The sequence below is a fragment of the Chiloscyllium punctatum genome, chromosome X (genome assembly GCF_047496795.1).
Source record: "Chiloscyllium punctatum isolate Juve2018m chromosome X, sChiPun1.3, whole genome shotgun sequence".
Classification (NCBI taxonomy): domain Eukaryota; kingdom Metazoa; phylum Chordata; class Chondrichthyes; order Orectolobiformes; family Hemiscylliidae; genus Chiloscyllium; species Chiloscyllium punctatum.
In genome coordinates, this window is record NC_092791.1 from 28,063,079 (window position 1) to 28,085,659 (window position 22,581).

Sequence of the window (22,581 nt, forward strand, 5' to 3'; positions counted from 1 at the left end):
ATTCAATGCAATAAAGGATTCCAAGTAACTCGGGAGCATTATAAGCAAAACTAGGTGTAAAGTGTGATTCAAATCTTGTATGTTTTGAGACTACTGAACTGCAACGGAAAGCAGATCCAGCCTTCTGTGGGAAGGGATCCACGGGGTTCGTTAGAATTGCTGGCTGTGACATCAGATTTCTGAGAGATCGGCCTCTGTTTGATTTCCCTGCTCATGAGAAGAATACATAAAGCTGGCAGATCGAATGCGGTCAGAACAAACACGGGGGGTCTTGGTGTTCGGTGTATTTCAGCCAGTAGTCAGATTCGGCAGGCTTGTAAATGATCCTGTTGCTTTTCTTTGGAAAGAGAGTTGTACAGAGACCCTGAAAAGTTGCGTGAGTGGCTCAGCCTGCTGAGAAGCTGGGTGTTCTGTTTACCAGAGGTGACCATACCGTGTCAGGGTGCTCTTGAATGTTGAAAGGGAATCTGGGGAGGCTATGCCATCAGGACTGTCATAAACCCGGAGACTGGCATTCAGTAGAAACATGTGCTTTTGGTGATAACTTATGGTTTCTATTCAATACAGTTGGTCCATATTTAACTCTCGTTCGTTTCAGTTTGATTTTCACAGTTATTAAAGTTTTAGCAAGTGAAATCTTGTCCACTGATTTTCCCCCCATTGGGGCTGTTTGTAAAATTCCATTATTTTGTGTTATTTGTCTCCAAGGAATCGTAGTAATATCTACGGGAGATATTAAGGTCAAGGGCCAAAGGCTTGGGTCAAAGAGGTAGGTGTCCTAAAGGAAGAAAGACAGGTAATGAGAGAGAGAGGTTGAGAAGAAAATTGAAGCCATTTCTTTAAATAGACGACTCTAGATAATTATAGCTGCATGTGAATTGCAGAGGTTAATCACAGTTTAATCATAACTGCTTGCACCTTGCTGCTTTCTTTCTCTCTTTAAAAGGTTGCTTTATTGTAACAAATGGTGATGGTGACATGCATCAGATCCAAGCCACTTTCATATTTATTAGCTAATCCCAACCAAAATATGTGCTATTTTGAGAGGTCAGGGTTATCAGAGCATGTAAAATGTAATGTCTCTGAAGCTGCAATGTTTAAGTGTTTGATGAAAACCATACTGTCAGCTAGAAGGTCAATTAAAAGGCTGCAGTTTGGTAAACACTGGCTGAATCAATACAAGAGTCAATCAGGCAACTGTAGATATTCCAGTTCCAGAATTCTGTGAGTTCGCTCATTTCTTGATTATTTTTCTTTCTGTTGCAACTCAAGATTTGGTTTGAAAGATCAAAGTGTGACAGAGAGGAGTACGCAAGGGGCACTGTCAGTTTTTTCTATAATACAGTACTAATCTCCCGTGATGTTACAGAGAATAAGTCAGAGAGTATGCACTCTCTCGCAATCTCTCTCTCTGCTGTTTTTAGCCTTCTGTTTCATTATATGGCTCTCCTCCTCTGTCTCTGGCTCTTTCTCTCTTTCTCCTGGGTAACCACGAATCTCTCATTTAATAAAAGATCGTAATCAGCCTAGCTGCTGCACACATTTAAGAAACAGTTTGTGGCTGTAATGGGGAAATATTTGAACTGGTTTTCTGGGAGGATCAAATCAATAGGGCCACCTCCATCCAAATCTTTGCTCGCTACACCTTCCTTGCGAATTGTTTTGCATCAATGTGTTTTTTTTTTCTCTTCAATGAACATCTTTATGACGTTTGTCAGTTATTACTTATGGGGCATGTGAAGTATGTTGCACTTTTTAATAGAGTGAATTATGGCACTGATGCTTGCCATCCTTTTTTCTGTAAAGGACAAATGTTTCAGCAGCTGGAGAGGCTGTTTCAAAGTGTGGTTCACGATAGATTTCACGATCGCTGGTGATTACCACAGATCAGCAAAGAGATCATTGAAAAATCAATGCGAAACGCAAGGTGGAAGCATTTTGAAAGGTTCTATTCAGAGGTCAGACATATATGCTGCCCATAGTTCAAGTTGCTCCAATTTAGTCAGCAAGTATGGCCTTTAGTTGAAGATTGTAGCCTTTTGTAAAAGGGCATTCACTCGCATTTTTTCCTCTCTCCACCAGATGGGAAAAACAAACAACTGCTCCAATTTGCTCACATAAATAGCCTCAGCCTCCACTTGCAGAATGGTTTCAGCTGTACAATTGGGTGTGCTCACGCAGAGAAATCTAAAGCAATTGCTTTATTCACCTTGTTGATTTTTGAATAGCTGCTATTGACATGTTTCAAGGGGCTTCATTATATGATCTCCCTCTACAATATCTATCTTATGCTGCCATGCCACTTGTTGTCATGAGCTTTGCGCTCATCTGAAGATTGTGAAGCTTTTTTTGGGGAGTTTTCTCTGATTCAGAGCACATTTTACCACCCTGTTTATCCAGTAAACATTTGTCCAAACACTTTTTGATGGACCACAGTTGTTGTTATCGAGGGATCCAGAAAAAGACACAGCCTCGGGCCTTGGTAGGAGCAGCCTACAATTCATGGCTTTGTTAGTGAACCAGACTTTGTGAATTTGCTACTGGTTTGAGCAATTCATGACTGGGATAATGATCTTCTGCTGTTACTCACACAGCTTTAAGTGCCTGCTGAGCTGAGAAATATGCATTATTACAAGTGAGTAATGATTGACTGAGTCTCTGGTACTTTGCTTACATAGCAACAGTGGTTCAAAAAATAGAAATTCTTTGCGATTTTATGATAGCTTTTGCAACCTCCAGACCTCCCAAAACATTTTACTGTGACACTTCCTCTCGGCGAGACATGTAGCAATCATGTACATCAGGCAGCTCAAACAATGTCCCCTTCAAAATAACACGTCAAACAGCCACAGAAACAGATTTCAATGCACTGCACGTGTCTTTTATTAATTCATGGGATGTGGGCATCGCTGGCTGGGCCAGCATTTATTGTCCCCGACCAGCTCGACCAGTAGTGCTGCTGCCGAGTCACTCTTGGTGGTGGACATTGAAATCCCCCACCCAGAGTATAGTCTGTGCCATTGCTAGCCTCAGCGTTTCCTCCAAGTGTTGTTCAACATGGAGGGATACTGACTCATCAGCCGAGGGAGGACGACATGTAATCAGCAGGAGGTTTGCCTTGCCCATCTTTAACCTGTAGCCATGAGACTTCATGGGGCCAATGTTGAGTATATCATGACTGTATCCCACTGTGCTGCCACCTCTGCTAGGTCTGTCCTGCCACTGGGACAGGACGTATCCAGGGATGGTAAAGTTGGTGTCTGGGATATTGTCTATAAGGTATGATTCCATGAGTAGGACCAGGTCAGGCGATAGTCTATGAGACAGCTCTCACAATTTTGGCACTAGCCCCCAGATGTCAGTAAGGAGGACTTTGCAGGGTCAACAGGGCTGTTTCTGCTGTTGTCTTTTCTGATGCCTAAGTCAATGCCAGGTGGACTGTCCAGTTTCATTTCTTTGTTGAGACTTTCAGAGAATCCCTACAGTGTGGAAACAGGCCCTTCGGCCCAACAAGTCCACACCAACCCTCCGAAGAGTAACCCACCCAGACCCAGTCCCCTACCCTATATTTACCCCTGACTAATGCAGCTAACCTATCATCCCTGAACACTGTGGGCAATTTAGCATGGCCAATTCACCCTAACCTGCACATCTTTGGACTGTGGAAAGAAACTAGAGCACCCAGAGGAAACTCACGCAGACGTGGGGAGAACGTGCAAACTCCACACAAACAGTCACCCGAAGCTGGAATCGAACCTGGGTCCCTGGCACTGTGAGGCAGCAGTGCTAACCACTGAGCCACCGTGCCACACTTTGTAGCGATTGATGCAACTAAGTAGCTTGCTCAGCCATTTCAGAGTCAATTGAGCGTCAACCACATTGCTGTGGCTCTGATGTCACATGAAGGCCAGACCAGGTGAGGATGGTGGATTTCCTTCCCTGAAGGACATTAGTGGACCATCTGCCATAGCAGGATTCGAACCCAGGTGCCCAGGCATTAGTTGAGTTTTGGGAATAACAGTCTAGCGGTAATGCTGGTAGGTCATCACCTCCCATTGAAATAAACAGACTGTGCTCAGCAAAGAAGATTTAGAGGCATTTTCATTTCCCAACTTTGTTTCTGAAGTGTGGTCACTGTTTAACATTGGAAACCCCGTGGCCAATGTGGACACAGCAAGCACCCACAAACAGCCACGAGACAATGGCTAAACCTACTTTAGCGATGTTGATTGGGGGTAGAAAAACTGGCCAGGCCATGGGAGGGGAAGGGCTTTGCAATTCTTTGAAATACCATGGTCAGATCTTTCATATGCTCCTTGAAAGCAGAGGGCTCCTCAGTTTGTCATCACATTTGAAAGACGCCACCTCAAACAGTGCAGCACTCCCTGAGGTTGTGCTCATGTCTTTGGAGTGGGACTTTGAACAGGATTGAACCTTCAAGAATAACCCATTGTTCGTAAAGTGATTTGGGTTGTCTTTAAAAAAAGTAAGCAATTTCTTTCCTTCTTGAATTCCAAATGATACGTGGGTTTACACGTCAGGAAAAGAAAGGGCGTCTTTTCCCTTGGGCGAGAGAAAGAGGGAAATTGGATGACCTAATCGAGGAGTCCGGAGTGTGGTGGCATAGTCCCCACTTGCCTGGATGAAAACGGCTCCAAAAACACTCATTCAGGATAAAGCTGTGAGCATGATGGGCACCTCGCCCACCATCTTCAACATTTATCCCGTCCGTCCACCCACTGATACACAGATGCAATGCAGCAACTTGAGCAAACCTCCTTCGACAGCACCTGCCAAACCTGTGACAAGGGCTAGGGCAGCAGACACATGGAAGCAGCAGCCCGGAAGTTCCCTTCCAAGCCTTTCACCATCCTGATTTGGAAGGATGTTGCCTATCCTTCACCTTTGCTGGGTCATTATCCTGGAAATCCCTCCCTAACAGCTTCTACACCACATGGACTGCAGCGGTTCAAGAAATCAGCTCACCTCCACCTTCTCAAGGGGCAATTAGGGATGAGCAACAACAATGCTGGGAAGAGGTTTTTAAGACTATGAAAGTTTCTTACAGAGTAGATACGGAGAGGATCTTCCCTCTTGCGGTAAAGAGCAGGACTTAACACTGTGAATATAAAGTAGTCATCAAGGAATCCAAATGGGAATTCTGAGGAAATGTCTTCATGCAGAGAGTGGTGGGAATGTGGATCTCACTCCCACGAGGTGTCGTTGAAGTAAATAGTGCCGATGCATCTTGGGGAAACTAAAGCAAGTCTAGGTGGAAGAAGGGGATCCTTTCAAGTCTTTCCTTGACTGTGAGGAGACAGTTGTTCCTTCAGTTTTCCTGACAGCTGTGGAAACTGCCCAACAATATAAGCAGGGACAGCATTCAGACTCCCAAGCAACATTGTGATCCACTTCTTGAGGCATTTCTGCAAAAGACACCTTCATGAGAATTAAACTTCTGATTATGTTATGCATATAAGAGCAAATAAAGTCTTTAGTTTTAGTGCACTGCTGACTCTCCATTTAATCACAATGAGTTTCTCTTCGCTGTTTCTTCTCCCAGCTGACCAGAGTTATCAACCATCACTCAGTTCCACCTCCAGCATCTAGTGAGATTTCATTGCTGCTTAGAATATCAGCAAAGCTCCCCTTCTCAAACACTTTCTGTTCTTAATTGAATCATGTGGGGAGACAAAACCACAGAAGAGCTCAATCATGTGCATACATAAGGTAACTGAGAACAGAACGAACTGCGGGCGCTGCAAATCAGAAACGAAAACAGAAATTGCTGGAAAAACTCAGCTGGTCTGGCGGAGTTAACATTTCGGGTCAAGTGATCCTCAGAAGTGTACGCATTCCGATCACTTCATGTGTACTATCAACACCTTCTCACCCCCAGCACTACACCTCCCCCCCCCCCCCCCCCCGCCCAACAATTACAGAAATGTTGCCCCCTCCACACTTCACATCAGCTCCGATGAAGAGTCATCTCAACTCGAAACGTTGGATGCTGCTTCACCCGCTGTGATCTCCAGCAGTTATTGCTTTCAGTACAGATTCCAGCACCTGCAGTAATTTGCTGTTACAGAATGGAGAGGGCTACTGATGACGCTTGAGTTATCACTGTATTAAACTTTGCCAGCTAGAAGTAAGAACTCACTTTTACGATGCACTATTCTGGCTGCTCAGACATCCTGCATTGTGTGATTAATGCTGAGCGAGGCCAGTAAAAATGACATCTTCTTCCTCTGTTTGTTCGCATGGACCTGTTCAGTCTTTTATCCTATCCACAGGAGTGAGCAAAGGTGCAGCAATTTCATCAAGCTCTTAATTGAGAGGCTGGGCGGTATCAAAATAATCTTCAGCAAATGCTTGTGGGCAGTCAGTTGCTTTATGCCAAACTGTAATTATTTGCGCTGTTTCTTATTTGAATAGAAATGGTTGCATAATATTTTATTCTTGTATTTTTTTTATGTCAGCTGTGACTCAGCATGGTGCTGTCACCCTGAGCCCTTGCAAGTGGTTTGGAAAGGTGTCATGGGAATCCTGAGTGGTTGGCAAATGCTGGATGCCAATGTCCATGGGACAAGAAGTGCGTGCGGCTGGTGCCAGTGGCTCATGCCGTGAGATGCTGTTTGGTCAGACACGACATAGTGATCCTTCAATGCAGGAGGCAAGCTGAAGTCGCCAGGTGCCCGCTCTGTGCTGAGAAACCTTGCCAACCAGCTTGTTTGGCGCGTTTGGGGTGGCATGGTGGCTCAGTGGTCAGCACTGCTGCCTCACAGCGCCAGAGACTTGGGTTCGATTCCTGCCTCGGGTGACTGACTGTGTGGAGTTTGCACATTCTCCCCGTGCCTGCATGGGTTTCCTCCGAGTGCTCCGGTTTCCTCCCACAGTCCAAAGATGTGCTGGTCAGGCGAATTGGCCATGCTAAATTGCACATAGCGTTCAGTGCATTAGTCAGGGGTAGATATTGGGTAGGGGAATGGGTCTGGGTGGGTTACTTTTCGGACGATCGGTGTGGACTTGCTGGGCCAAAGGGCCTGTCTCCATACTGTAGGGAATCTAATCATATGAGGCAGGTTGAGCTGCTAATCAGGTGTTTAACGAATAATAATTTCCCTTGATTGGCTGGTAGGAAACTCAGTCAGAGGCCTGCAGCAGTGGATGGCGTGAGTCGGGACTGTACAGATGTTCAGCTGACACACATCAAACCTTGTGATTGCAATGTGTGTATCTATTGGGAAAAGCCCCAGGAAAAGATAGAGGCTTATGGTGTTCAGTCTGTCAGTGTGAGAGAGTTACTGGAAGTTACAAGGCTACAACTAACTGACTGCTCCAGGTTTAGCTCTTCAGCAGGGACAGTGCTCTGCTGAAGTTGCTCGGAATCTGCTGAGATTTGGTGATATCATCCTGGGGATGATGTCACCACATCATTAGGGTGGCATGGTGGCTCAGTGGTTAGCACTGCTGCCTCACAGCACCAGGGACCCAGGTTTGATTCCAGCCTCAGGCGACCGTCTGTGTGGAATTTGCACGTTCTCCCGTGTCTGTGTGGGTTTCCTCTGGGTGCTTTGGTTTCCTCCCACCGTCCAAAAATGTGCAGGTCAGGTGAATTAGCCATGCTAAAGTGCCCATGGTGTTAGGTGCATTAGTCAGAGGGTCTGGATGGGTTACTCTTTGGAGGGTCAGTGTGGACTTGTTGGGCCAAAGGGCCTGTTTCCACACTGTAGGGAATCTAATCCTGCTCAATGTGGGATGTCATTCCTCAGTAACCTGCGAGAACCCTTTTGTCCTCAAATCACCTTGTGCTGCTCATTGGAAAACAGGAGGCTAATTATCTTGCTTTGTATCGAATTGCCTTTTGAACTCCTGTGTATTTTTCTCCTCAGCGTAAATAAATTGCTGGAATTGCACGCAATATTCCAAAAGTGGCCTAACCAATGTCCTGTACAGCCGCAACATGCCCTCCCAACTCTTATACTCAATACTCTGACCAATAAAGGAAAGCACACCAAACGCCTTCTTCCCTATCCTATCTACCTGCGATTCTACTTTCAAGGAGCTATAACCTGCACTCCAAGGTCCCTTTGTTCAGCAACACTCCCTAGGACCTTACCATTAAGTGTATAAGTCCTGCTAAGATTTGCTTTCCCAAAATGCAGCACCTCACACTTTTCTGAATTAAACTCCATCTGCCACTCCTCAGCCCATTGGCCCATCTGATCAATATCCCATTGTGATCTGAGGTATCCTTCTTCACTGTCCACTACACCTCCAATTTTGGTGTCATCTGCAAACTTACTAATTATATCTCTTATGCTCACATCCAAATCATTTATATAAATGACGAAAAGTAGTGGACCCAGCACCGATCCTTGTGGCACTCCACTGGTCACAGGCCTCCAGTCTGAAAAACAACCCTCCACCACTATTTCTTCTACCTTCAAGCCAGTTTTGTATCCAAATGGCTAGTTCTCCCTGTATTCCGTGAGATTTAACCTGGGTGCTCTACTCCCAGCTCAAAAACACCAGGTGAGCCCCAAGTGGACAGAGGAAGCACTTCAGGGACACCCTCAAGGCCTCACTGGCAGCATTCCCGCAGACACCTGGGAATCACTGGGCCAAGACTGTCCGGAGTGGAGGGGGAGCATCCTGGAAGGTGTCAAGCACCTCGAGACCTGCTGTCAGGGAAAAGTGGAAGATTGGGAGAAATAGATAAAGGAGTGCGTTGCCACACCAACATCCCACGCACCCCCTTCTCGCGACCACCATCTGTCCCAAGTGTAACAGAGCCCGTGGTAGCCACACTGGTCTCTACAGCCACTTACGGACTCAGCCTGAGACTGGGAGAGAGTCGCCTGGTCTTTGAGGGACCGTTAATCATGATAGTGACCTGTTTAGTATGGGCTACCTTGGATGAGGGAGTGAGAGAGGTCTCTGCACAAACCCAACCCACGTAAAGATCCTCACCGTTGAGTCAAAAAGTGTGGCATTGGAAAAGCACAGCCAGTCAGGGAGCATCCATGGAGCAGGAGACTCGACGTTTTGAGCACAAGTTCTTCAATGAGAATTCCTGATGAAGAGCTTGAAACTCTCCTTCTGCTCGGATGCAGCCTGACCTGTTGTGCTTTTCCAGCGCCACACTATTTGACTCTGGTCTCCAGCATCTGCAATTTTCACTTTCTTCTGTACTCACCTTTGAGCAAGGCATCACCCACAACAGACATATCAAAACCTGTGGCAATGGGGAAGTGATGGCCAGGATATGCTATCTGGCCTCAGTCATAACCCTTCACACAGGCGACCCCAGTGACCAAGAAATGAGTTCATTCAGAGTCACTTACTCTCAGCATCTGAGCTGAGTCAGAATTACTTAGGCTTCAAACTTCCACAAACAGCAATGAGATTTATGACCATATACTCGGTTTTAGTGATGTTGCTTGTGAGATACATGTTGGTGTGGATTCCAAGCAAAGCTCTCCTGCTATTCTTCAAAGAAAAAGATCTGTGATCTTCATGTGAGTGGATGAATGGGGCTTTGAATTATTGTCTCACCCGAAAGATGGCACCTTACTACTGCTGGATTTTCAGCTCAAGTCTGTTGTCCTGGATGGTGTCGAGCTTCTTGAGTGTTGTTGGAGCTGCACCCATCCAGGCAAGTGGGTATTCCTTCATACTCCTGACTTGTGGATGGTGGACAGGCTTTGGGGAGTCAGGAGGTGAGTTACTTACCGCAGTATTCCTCACCTCTGTCCTGTTACACCCACTAGGTTTATATGGCTGCTTCAGTTCCGTTTTTGGTCAATTGTAACCCCCAGGGTGTTGATATTGGGGGATATAACAATAGTAATGCCATTGAACAACAAAAGATGCTGGTTAGATTCCTCTTGTTGGAGACGGTCATTGCCTGGCACTTGCATGGCACGAAGGTCACTTTCATCTATTAGTCCAACCCCAAGTGATGTCTAGGTCTTGTTGCATTTGAGCATCGACTGCTTCAGTATTTGAGGAGTTACAAATGGTGCTGAACATTGTGCAATTATCAGTGAGCATCCCCACCTCTGACCTTATGGTGGAGGGAAGGTCATTGATGAAGCAGCTGAAGATGGTTGGGCCTGAGACACTATCGTGAGGAACTCCTGCAGGGATGACCTGGAGCTGAGATGACTGACTTCCAACAGCCACGGCCATCTTCCTATGTGTCAGGTATGACTCCAACCACCGGAGAGTTTTTCCCTCCATTCCTTGCATGAGAGAGGCTGGAATGAGAAAAGACCATTAATCCATCAAGCTTGGCTTCCAGATCAAAGACCTATTCATTTCATCTCCCGAGGAACTATTTTTCAATGAATGTACAGAACAGCAAGCCATCAATACACCTCTGCTGTCATTCAGATAGGACAGCGCTTGCTCCAGGATTACAAGTGGCATTGTGTGGTATTTAGTTTGATGAATATGTTCTATTTAAATTGTTCTCTACACAAATTAGTTTACTCAGTAAGCACTATATACACAGTTGGACACATTTCCCTCAAATGGCCACCTTGTGGGGATGCGCTGCAAAGACTTTTGTTTGATAATTGGACTTCCCTTCCATGCTTGAATTTGAATTAAGTTTGCCTCTGCTTTGTAATGTAAATACCACTACACAGCAGAAGTACTCTCAAACAATGAACACTGAATTACAAACTGTATTTGACACTCTGTATAATCTCGCCCTGACAGTATTCAACTTGCGTTTCAACTGATGCCTAATTTACTGCCTCTAATGTTGAAGGTCAATCTTAGAACACAGGGCCTAATCACTACAAGAGAAATTTGCTTTCACAATTCCTTATTCTGACCATATTCCTGGCCAGCTCTGGTATAAAAATACTACAGAGAATTATATGTGTGCGTACTGTAGGTTTGGTCAGTTTGTGTATTGCTGTAAAAATACATCTCATTCACTGAAACTCTCCCCTGCAAAGCATAGCAGGACAATTTTTATGATTGTCAAATGCTCCTCCTTTCTGTTTGTTGGTTCAACTGACCAATAGAGCAGTGAAGATAGGTTCAAATTCTGCACTGGGTTTTTTGATCACAATAGTTGGAATGTAAGGGATATTTGAGCCAAATGCTTGTTTATTTCAGTTCTCGGATGGGTGATGCAAGCAAAGCAGCATTTCTTACCCAGAACAGGTGAGAAATGCATTGAGCAAGCAGATGGACATTTGAGTCATTGACCTGAAATGTTAACTCAGTTTCTATCTCTCCAAATGCTGCCAGTTCTGCTGAGTTTCTCTTTCAGCTGTCTGGTATTTTGCTCAGACATCTTCTTGTCTTGCTCTTGATGCTCGGGTGAAGTTTAACGATGTTAAAGGCGCTATATAGCTGCAAGTTATTGTTGTAATGATAGCATGTAGCCTTTTGAGCAATTCGAACATGACAAGCAATTAAACGTGAGGTCCAAATAGTCAGTGTTGCTTGCTATATTGGGGGAAATTTGCAGTGACAAAAACTGCTCCATCCCATTCCAAAGGGTGACAGCCAGACACAACTGGTCATTTCCATCCTTGATTTCCATTCTCGTATTTTGCTTTGGTGACACTGCAGATTGAACTCATTTGCACTGAGGATGGTGAATATGTGGACGTGACTGCCCAGGAGGAGGGTGGGGGGTGCCTCATAGGACATTTAGAGTGCTGCATTGATATGGCCTCAAGCAACGGGACCACGGATCATGAGAGAGATGCTGTATTTTTTTAACTTTGAGAGCATTGTGGGGTCTGCAGCAATCTCCCCAGTCTGATACGAGCCCCCCACCCCCCCTCCCTGGAACACCCAGCTTCTGCTATCCTCCGGGAGTCCCCATGGCTCTATGTGGGGTAGGGATTAGGTCCGTATGTTATGATGTATGGCACATCAGGATTGTGAGCAGGCGGGATGGATGCAGGACTCCTTTCCTCCACTCTCCGAATGTGTTCAGTGCATCATCGTTTGGATGAGATATTAAACTAAGGCCCTGTCTGCGCTCAGGATATGAAAATGCAGGGCACAGTGAAGCAAACCTAGATTGGACACTGTCATGTGTTTGATGTCTTATTAAAGTTTGGATTGTGGAATTCTCACCACTTCGACTGTTGGGAATAGGAATACTGAACTGATGAGAAATTCTACAATCACTTTCTCCACTTGAATAAATGTCGAAACCATGCTTTGCAGGATCATAGAATCCCTACAGTGTGGGGACAGGCCCTTTGGCCCAACAAGTCCACATCGACCCTCCAAAGAGTAGCCCACCCAGACCCATTCCCTTTCATTTACCCCTGACAGATGCACCTAGCCTACACATCCCTGAACACTATGGGCAATTCACCTAACCTGCACATCTTTGGATTGCTGGAGGAAGCCCCCATGCAAACGCAGGAAGAATGTGCAAACTCCACACAGACAGCCACCCAAGGCTGAATTCAAACCCGGTCCATGGCACTGTGAGGCAGTGGTGCTAACCGCTGACTCACCACGTTACGTCAGTGCAACAAGGCAGTTAGTTTGTTCAGTTGTCTCGATGGTGTGCGTGTGATTCAGAATAACACAAGAAGAGGAGCAGAAATTCCCATTCGGGCTGAGATAGACTTGGAGCCTGCCCTTCTCCCTCAGTCCCATGCATGGTGTGAAGTGTTGTTCCTCAAAGGTACATAAACGATTGTCGCTGTCTCTCTCTAATACTGAAAGATGCGTGTAGTCCCTCATGGAACTTGGCTGATTACTTATGCTGGTAAGGTGGGGGGAGGCACAGTGGCTAGCACTGCTGCCTCACAGCGCCAGGGACTCAGGTTGAAATCCAGCCTCGGGTGACTGTCTGTGTGGAGTTTGCATGTTCTCCCTGTATCTGTGTGCGTTTCCTCCCGTAGTCCAAAGATGTGCAGGTTAGGTGGATTGCCCATAGTGTCCAGGGATATGTAGGTTCATTGGATTAGCCATGGGAGGTGCAGGGCAAGTCTGGATGGGATGCTTTTCAGACAGTTGGGCTGAGTGGCCTGTTTCTCCATTGTAGGGATTCAATGATATGGTATTTTGCTTCCAGTTGTTGGCCACTTCTCTATTCTGAGTTCACTGTGAATACTGGGGCTCACATCCATGGCTGTTGTTGTGCCCATAGTGTCTCGCTTGTTTCATTGTGTGAGCATTGACAAGTTATTTGACCATGAAGGGCATCAATCCAACTCCAACACTTGTCTTCAGATGAACATCCAGTTGTGCATATTTTCCAGTAAAAGCCAATGGTGAGAAGGAAGGAACTGCAGGCTTAAGGCATAAGGCTAAGTGTCTGTGCAGCTACTGTTCAGACTGCTCAACAAGAGCTGGATATTCCATCCAGGATCAGGCGTGTGTGGCTTAGTGAGACTTACTGCAGGATTTTGGAAGAGGCTGTGCAGAAATCTTCATCCTGTCAGTTTGGATTGGATCCAAACCTGCACTGGCTCAAAGCCTCTTTACGTTTCGATTTCAAATTCAGTACTGCAGCCTTTAAAATGGATACGTTGCTCAGCAAATAGTCTGGGTGTATGAGTTTTGCAAGTGGCACAGCACTCAGTGATCAGAGGCTCATGGAGGCTTCAGTTGGATTATGATAAATGCAGATTTTGCAAGTTACCAAGAGACGTTCTGCTTGGATCAGGAGCTCTGCAGAAAATGAACAACTTGCAATTTTAATTTGGAGTCTTTAATCGCTCATCCTGTGACTGAATTTGCATTCGAAAGAAAAAGCACAGAAGAATCTCCCTATGTGACAGGTGACAGATAGCAAAGATTCTTCATCACAAACTTGGTGTTGTGTCGTGCTAATTGGTAAGCTATTCCGATAGAAAAAAAATCATAAGTAAATTGGGCTGATCAAAACAGAACTAAAACATGATTGAATTAGTTAAAAATCACACACACCAAGTTATAATCCAACAGGTTTATTTAGAAGCACTAGCGTTCAGAGCGCTGCTCCTTCATCAGGTGAAGGAGAAGAGCTTTGAAAGCTAGTGCTTCCAAATAAACCTGTTGGATTATAACCTGGTGTTGTGTGAATTTTAACTTTGTACACTCCAGTCCAACACTGGCACCTCCAAATCATGATTAAATTAGAATGGTGTCAGACTTTGAAAATGGAGCTCAGATGTATTGTGAGGTAGGGGAGATTTTCGTTGACACCTGCTGAACTTGACAAGGGAGTTTCTGGTAGTGAGAGGTCCTGTGGAATAATGGACAAATGTTCTGATTTGAGTGATTTTGATGTTCCCCACTAGTCATCCTCAGGGCCTCTCTGAGTAACATTGACAACTTAGTGCAGCAAAATACAGACTCTAACGAGTGTCCACTGTAACCTAGGTTGAGATTCATTTTGAACACTGCTCAAAAGAAACATGACTTTGAAGCTTTTGTCTTGCGCTCAGCAGGACTGAAACACAAGGAGATCAACTTCAGAAAGCGACCAATGCTGAAGAGGGTTGACTACCGTTGGCATGGAGATTCAGCAGGACCTGTTAACTGTCTAAGTTCACTGATTGAATTCAAACCAGCCAAGTCGGCTCTGATTGGTCAGGAATATAGGTGCAGGTTAAGGCCATTTGACCCCCTCCAGGCTGTTCAGCCATTTGATAAGGTCAGGCCGATCTGGTTGTGGTCTCAGCTCCACTCTCCTGCTTGCGGCTCAACAAATGGAATTTCCCTCCTGGTAAAGAGCCCTTCTCATCCCTTTCAGACTTTGTATATTTCAAACAAATCACATCTCATTCTTCTAAAAATACAGTGGATATCGGAATAGAGTTGACCATTTAACCCATTGAGCCTGTTTTGCCATTCAGTAAGATCATGGCTGATCTGTGGTCTGACTTAATGAGTCTTTGGCCCATATCCCTTAATACCTTTTGCTTAACAAAAGGTTGCTGATCTCAGGTGTAACATGAACACTGATCCAGCATCCACTGCCATTTATGGAAGAGAGTTCCAAACCCCTCCCACCTTTTGTGTGTAGAAATGCTTCCGAATATCTCTCCTGAACGGTCTGGCCCTCATTCCCAGACTATGGCCCCTAGTTCTGGAATCCTCAACCTGTGGAAATAGTTTATAGAGTCATAGAGATGTGCAGCATGGAAACAGACCCTTCGGTCCAACCCGTCCATGCCGACCAGATATCCCAACCCAATCTAGTCCCACCTGCCAGCACCTGGCCCATTTCCCTCCAAACCCTTCCTATTCATATACCCATCCAGGTGCCTCTTAAATGTTGCAATTGTACCAGCCTCCACCAATTCCTCTGGCAGCTCATTCCATACACGCACCACCCTCTGTGTGAAAATGTTGCCTCTTAGGTCTCATATTATATCTTTCCCCTCTCACCCTGAACCTATGCCCTCTAGTTCTGGACTCCCTGACCCCAGGGAAAAGACTTTGTCTATTTATCCTATCCATGCCCCTTATAATTTTGTAAACCTCTATAAGGTCACCCCTCAGCCTCCGACGCTCCAGGGAAAACAGCCCCAGCCTGTTATCTTTATCTACCTTGCCTTTTCCTGTTAATATCTTGAAGACTTGGATCAGATCACCCCTTAACCTGTTCAGCCTTTCTCAATAGATAAGCCCCTTCATCACAGGAATGCAGCAGCAGTTGGCTCACTCAATGGCCCTTTCCTTAGTGAGAAAAGGTGCAATGTGTGCACAGATTCCTTTTGGCAACAAGGAATCACATCTAACCCTTGCTGCATCCACATACCAATGCCCTGACCAATCAGAGGCAGCTTGCTTGGTTTGAATTTAATCAATTAACGCAAACAGCTCACAGTTCCCTGCTGCAAATCTACACCACATATTGTCAAGCAGTCAGCACCCAACTTCTCATGTTTCATTATTTGTGTTCTTTTTCCAAAGTTGGTTTTCTTGCATTTTTGTCCTGATGACTGCAAGACAACAAACTTTGATTTCATGCCTCCTTTTAATAGCATTTAAGTTCCATGCTGCCAAGAATCAGTTCATTTAAGACATCAGCAGCTCATGCAGCCTCCCGTCTTGTTGGAATGGGATTGGATTCAAGCCCAAGTCCCAGAGGCAGAGGAGTCTACGCGACCGCTGAATCCAGGCTCTTAGTGATTCCTTCCAAAATATTTCGATGAGCTGTAATTATTTTTGACAACATTATCCAGTCCTGTTATTAGGAGGTATCATTCTATTAAAAGATTACATATTTTAGATTCTATGAACATTATGTGACATTTATTAAAGTGCCATTTATTTTAGCTCTCTAATTAGTCTTTCAATTATGCAGTGTTAAATGAAATGAGAAAACCTGGCCAATTATGTTGGGTTTTTCTTGGAGGTTGTTAAATTAAGTTGGTTAAGGAGTAAAGAGCAGCATCCATTTCATTTATATCCACGTGCCGGTCTTTATTTCAAAGTTTTGCCTTTATTTTTAATGCGTATTTTCTCCTTTTGCACTCCCCAGCAGAGAGAAGGATGGGTAAGCTATCAAAAGCTGCAGGAGGAGTCTGAATGTTACTCTGCTCCATTGTGTGGCCCCTCTCTGGAGAAAATATGCAGTGATGAAAATAGCAAGAAAGGACAATGTCTTTGCTACAGAACTGGCCAATATATTAAACTACATACCTCATATATGGTTTATGGAGCCAAGATATTAGCTTTAGCTCAGTTGGTAGAACTCTTTCTTTGGTTCCGAAGTTGTAGGTTTAAGTCTCAATCCAGATAAGGGGAGGGGCTGACATGGGGGCTCAGTGGTTAGCACTGCTGCCTCACAGTACTAGGGACCCAGGTTCAATTCCAGCCTCAGGTGACTGTCTGTGCAGAGCTGGCATGTTCTCCCTGTGTCTGCCTGGGTTTCTTTTGGAAACTCCAGTTTCCTCCCACAGTGCAAAGCTGTACAGGTTAGGATGGATTGGCCGTGATAAATTGCGCCATAGTGTCCAGGGATGAGCAGGCTAGGTGGGTAAGCCATGGGAAATACAGGGTTACAGGGATTGGGTGGGATGATGTTCAGAGGGTCAGTGTGAAATCAATGGGCTGAATGGCCTGTTTCCCCACTACAGAGTTTCTATGATTCCAAAGACTTGAGCACAAAATTGAGGCAGATGGGTCACCACAGTGAATACGGACAATTATTGACCATTTTGAGACTTGCGTCCTCAAGGGACAGATGTGTTCAGTTACTCCTTGACTTTAAAACCAAATGTGTTTTCTGCATGTGGAACAAAGTATCAGGAGATCGAGTTTGACCTTTTCCCTGACAGACTTTTCCAGGGCAGTATCTCCATTTGCTTGGATAGTGAGCACATACTTTGCAGCGAACAAGCTGAAGCTATATTCCAAATTTGCAAAGAAACAGAGGAGAAACCCACTTTTCTTGTCCATGTGTAATCCCTACAGTGCAGAAAAAGGCCATTTGGCCCATTGAGTGTGCACCAAACTTGCGAAGAGCACCCCACCCAGACCCACTCCATCCCAGTAAACCTGCACAAGGTTTTTCACCATGGCTAACCCACCTCACCTGCACATCTTTGTGACTGTGGCAGGAAACTGAGGCACGTGGAGGAAACCCATGCAGGGAGAATGTGCAAACTCCAAATAGACAGTCACCTGAGAATGCAATCGAACCTGGGTCCCTGACACTCTCAGTGTTATCCACAATAGCATCATAGAGGAACGGAGGGGTGGGGGAATGCAATTCTGAGGAGAAAAAAGTAAGTTAATTGCATTGACATTTACCATAAAGCTGTGAGGCATTTTCTTAAGATCTGAAACAGTTGATTTTGATGTCAAGGTCAAATGGGTGAAATATCCTTCTGTGCTACAAAAGCGAATAATTTAAACATTTTGCCTGCATTCAACTGATTGGCAACAAAGTGTGTACGTCTTAAATATACCTGTGCAAAGCTCTGTCCTCCTCACACTCAGGGCTGTGCAGAGTTTTCAGTGTAGCCAGAAATCGGAATAGTTTAAAGGTGCCCTGGTTCCTTTCCATTTAGTCTTGCTTCTGTGCAAATGGATCAGATTAGCTTCCATTTTTGTGACACTGGGTCAAATGAAAACATTCCTAACCACCTGAACAAGCAGTAACTTATGTGTGAGTAGAGCCCATGGCCTTTAAAGCCTGAGCCATCAGAGCACTGCCACTTTAAGTTCTGCCTTTAAACAATGGATAATAAGTGTTTGAGATGGATTAACAAGAACACCCATTCCAGATGCATTAATATCAAGAGTTCTGTCGATCCCCTTTTTAAGTGTATTTGACTCGTAATAGTCTGGGATGAGGTTTGACGTTTGATTTCATTTATCATTAAGTCAAATAATTTTTCGTGAACCACTGGGGCACGACTGACTGCTGGAATGCAGAAAGGCGCCCAGTTTCTGAACGTTCATTTCTCTTACATTTGATAGTTGCATTTGATCTTGTACCTTCTCCCCGAGCTACAGCGACCGGCAGAGATCTTGAGTACGTCAGATTTAATTTGCTCATGCAAGAACTGCCTCTCTCAATGATCCACTTATCGTGCGAAGTGAGTGATTTTTCAATTAATTTCGCTTGTGTGTTGGCTCCACAAGGGTACTAGTGGTGCTGTAAACTGTCCCTGCCTCCAGGAGGTCGAAGACCCGGGTTTGAGCCTCACCTGTTTGAGTAGTGTGTCACATTGTGTCTGGAAGATTGGTTCAAAATAATTACAAGGGTTTAAGTGCCATTTTGATAGGAAGCTTGAAATGACTGCACTACAACAATACCTTAATTTTAAAATGATCAACATTGTTTTCTGATCCCCCTCACCTCCTCCCTATCTCTGTAACCTCCTCCCGTCCCACAACTCTCTGAGATATCAGTTCTTCTCCAGCTTTGGTCTTTCATGCATCCTAATTTTAATCACTCTTGCTCGAACTGAACCTTCAACCATCTTGACTTTCAGCTTTGGAATTCTATCTCAAAACCTTTCCACTTCTCTTTCTCTCCCCCTGCTCTTTAACAGCCTCCTTCTGACCTGTGTTTCACACCAAGGTTTGGGCAGCTGTTCACAATAGCCTTTATGTGGATTCTTTATCTCAACCTCTCCCCTCTGACTGCGTTGTGGTGACCCTCAGGTTAAACTACCACCAGTCAGCTCTCTCTAATAACCTTATATCTCTTTACGTGTCAAGTTTTGTTTGACAGTTGCTCCTGCAAAGCACCTTGGGACTGTTTTACTACATTAAAGATACTGTATAAAGGCAAGTTGTTGATATTAGTATCAGTTAGCAAAGGTGAATACAGGTGTATAGGAAATCATTATTGATAACAACCAGTCACTGAGAGTTACTTAGCAACATGAAACTGTTCTTAACAAGGCTAGTTACATATTTTGATCACAATTATGTTAATGGTTTGAAATAAATTTGTCCAGCTTGCTTAGACCATTGGACTGAGGAATATTATGGTAAATACACTCACCGCAGTCTAAAGCAAATGCAGTCGGAAGCTTATTGCTGCTGGCAGCAGAGCTGTGCGGTTCCCCTCAAACCATTCACAATTTCCCCATCAGCTCACCCTTCCCACAGGCTCCAAGTAAAACTTGTCAATCCAGTTACAAAAGCATTGAAGGGAGAGAAATGTAGCATTGACATAAGGTGGTAACGTTTTCTTGTCAGGACATTCCTAGTGAAACTAAGGAAAATTAAGTATTCAATTTTTGAGCTATCCGTGCGTCATGCCTTGGATTAACCGCCTGTCTAAACAACAGAAAATGTACAAGGATTTTTTTTTGATGCTGGCAGTGAAGAATGTTCATGCTTTGAAGGCCAGAGGAATAGACAAGTTCTGGTCATTATGAGGGATCAGGGTTGGTATGACTCATGAGGACAGTTAGTGACGATATCACTCCTCAATTCATGCATGTTGTAATCCAGAAAGCCAGTTGGTGAAGGATGGAACTGAAGTCGGGAACTATACACAGCTGTGTATTTATTTACAGGGTTAGATCTTGCAAGCTTCGATCTCCGACCACAGCAACCAACCCGTGAAAGTATTGCATTTGAATAGTGTTTTCTGGAAACTTTTTTTCAGAAAACGGGCACTTCCTTACAGATATGAATGAGACTGCTGTACCTGCTTCTCACTGCTAAGTCTGCTTTACCCTCGACATGAACCTGGGCACAGTAGGAACCAAAGGAAAGCACTTGGGAAGTAGGAGTGTTGTGAGAGCACATGTGAGTATGGGGTGGGGTGTGGATAGGGAGCAGAGCCCAGTCCGATTAGATGCAAAGATAGAGTAGAAAGACAGGGGAGTTTGGAGCACAGGGATGGGGGGAATGGGAGCACACCTCCAGTTCTCACTAACTCACTTACCATTCTGGACCATCATCAAACATAGCTCAGCCGTGGGCCAGCTCTGCATCTTGGATACCTCAGGAGGGGAGTCTTTAAGCAGTCATGTGAAGTCCAGGAATTCCACCTATTTGCAGCAACCATGACAGAAAACATTAGGTATCTTAAATGGCCCCAAAGCTCTTTTTAAATGCAATGATGTGAATTACATGGTGAATGGGCAAAGAGATAGTTAGAAGGGAGATTTCCAGGCTAATATTTTAATCCCAACAGTTTGAATGGTACCATAACCATCGAGAGTAATATTGTTGTATTATCTGAGTCCCAACAGTGGGTTACTATCGTTTTCACCTTCCTCATCATAACACCAGGCAACATCATGGGAAATCTGACAGACAGCTCCCAGGATAATGTGGCCCTCCCACAGCAATGTTGCAGTAGTCTGGGCGATGTCAGATGTCAACATTTTTTTTTCACTTTTTAAAATAGCCAAAGAGTTTTGCCATTTCAGAAGCTCGACTGCGTACATTTTTGAGTGCAGTTTTGTAAACTGTGTGCTGTTCCAAAGTCTAATGCGAGCCGTTGTGTTCCCTGCAGGTGTTTACGAGGTATGGCAAGTGCTACACTTTTAACTCCGGCCAGACTAAAGACCAACCAATCCTGACAACGATGAAAGGGGGAACTGGGAATGGTCTGGAACTGATGCTGGATATTCAGCAGGATGACTACCTTCCAGTCTGGGGTGAAACAGGTACCACCTATTTAATCTGAGAGTCTTAGAAGCTGCATGCTGTGGAGTTTATTACTGTATGTTCTAGTGTATCCAGTCAATTGTGCAAGTGTCTACCATGTTGTGGCAATTAGATGTCACCAGTGCACCCTACAAAGAAAAAAAAAGCGTATGCGGAACACACTATAAATCACTTGATTTAAAATTCATGTTAAATGTTAGGATAATCCAGATTTTAAATTACTCCATCCGAATTGAGAGAGTCGCTTTATTTTATTCATTCATAAGACCATAAGAAATAGGCACCTTGAACCTACGCCATCATTCAGTAAAATCACGGCCACTTTAATGTCCTTTCCCTGTGACCCTTGATTCCCCGACTGATCAAGATTCTATCTCAGCCTTAAATATACACAAGAACTCACAACTCTCTGTGGTAAGGAGTGTGCCTTGTAGATGGTGGACAGGTTTTGGGAGTCAGAAGGTGAGTTAGTTGCCACAGTATTCCGAGACTCTGACCAGCTCTTGCAGTCACTATGTTCATGTGGCAGGTTCAATTGAGTTTCTGGTCAACGGTAATAGTGGGGGATCCAGTGATGGCAACACCATTGCATGTCATGGGATGGTGGTTAGATTGTCTCTAACTGGAAATGGTAATTGCCTGGCATTGTTACTTGCCATTTGTCAGTATCGGAGGAGTTGCAAATGGTACAGAACATTGTGCATTCATTGGCGAATATCCCCACTTCTGACCTTATGATGGAGGGAAGGTCACTGATGAAGCAGCTGAAGATGGTTGGGCTGAGGACATTACCCTGAGGAACTCCTGCAGAGATGTCCTGGAGCTGAGATGACTGACCTCCAACAACCACGATCATCTTCCTTTGTGCTAGATAGGACTCCAACCACTGAACAGTTTGCCCCCGAAACACATTGATGCCAGTTTTGCTTGGGCTCCTTGATGCCACACTCGGTTGAATGCAGCCTTGATGTCAAGGCCTGTCACTCTCTCCTCCCCTCTGGAATTCAGCTGTTTTGTCCATGTTTGAACCAAGGCTGTAATGAAGTCAGGAGCTGAGTGGCCCTGGCGGAACCCAAACTGGTTATCACATGGAGTGAATCGGATTAGCTGGAGACTGGTATCTGTAATGCTGGAGAACACTGGAAGAGGCCAAGATGGATCATCCACTCAGCACTTCTGGCTGAAGATTGCTGTGAAAGTCTCAGCCTTATCGTTTGCACTGCTGTGTTGGGCTCTTCCATCATTGAGGGTGGGGATATTTGTGGAGCCACCTCCTCCAGTGAGTTGTTTAATCATTCACCACCATTCACCACTGGATCTGGCAGGACTGCAGAGTTTAGATCTGATCCATTGGTTGTGGGATTGCTTAGCTCTGTCCATCACTTGCTGCTTATGCTGTTTGGCTTGCAAGTAGTCCTGTTTGGTAGTTTCACCAGGGTTGACAGCTCATTTTTAGGTATGTCTGGTCAAAGATCCAGTGAAAAATCAATTGACTCCAGA

At 44.9% G+C, this 22,581-nt stretch overlaps 1 protein-coding gene across 3 annotated transcripts in view; it reads left to right on the plus strand.

The window, feature by feature from the left end:
- asic1b (acid-sensing (proton-gated) ion channel 1b) overlaps positions 1–22,581 on the plus strand; it is an 814,340-nt gene that overhangs the window by 712,520 nt on the left and 79,239 nt on the right. For all 3 annotated transcript variants that reach the window (XM_072567040.1, XM_072567038.1, XM_072567039.1), the window contains exon 2: positions 20,927–21,080. In XM_072567040.1, the coding sequence (XP_072423141.1) occupies positions 20,927–21,080 (154 nt within the window). The remainder of the gene's footprint in view (positions 1–20,926; positions 21,081–22,581) is intronic.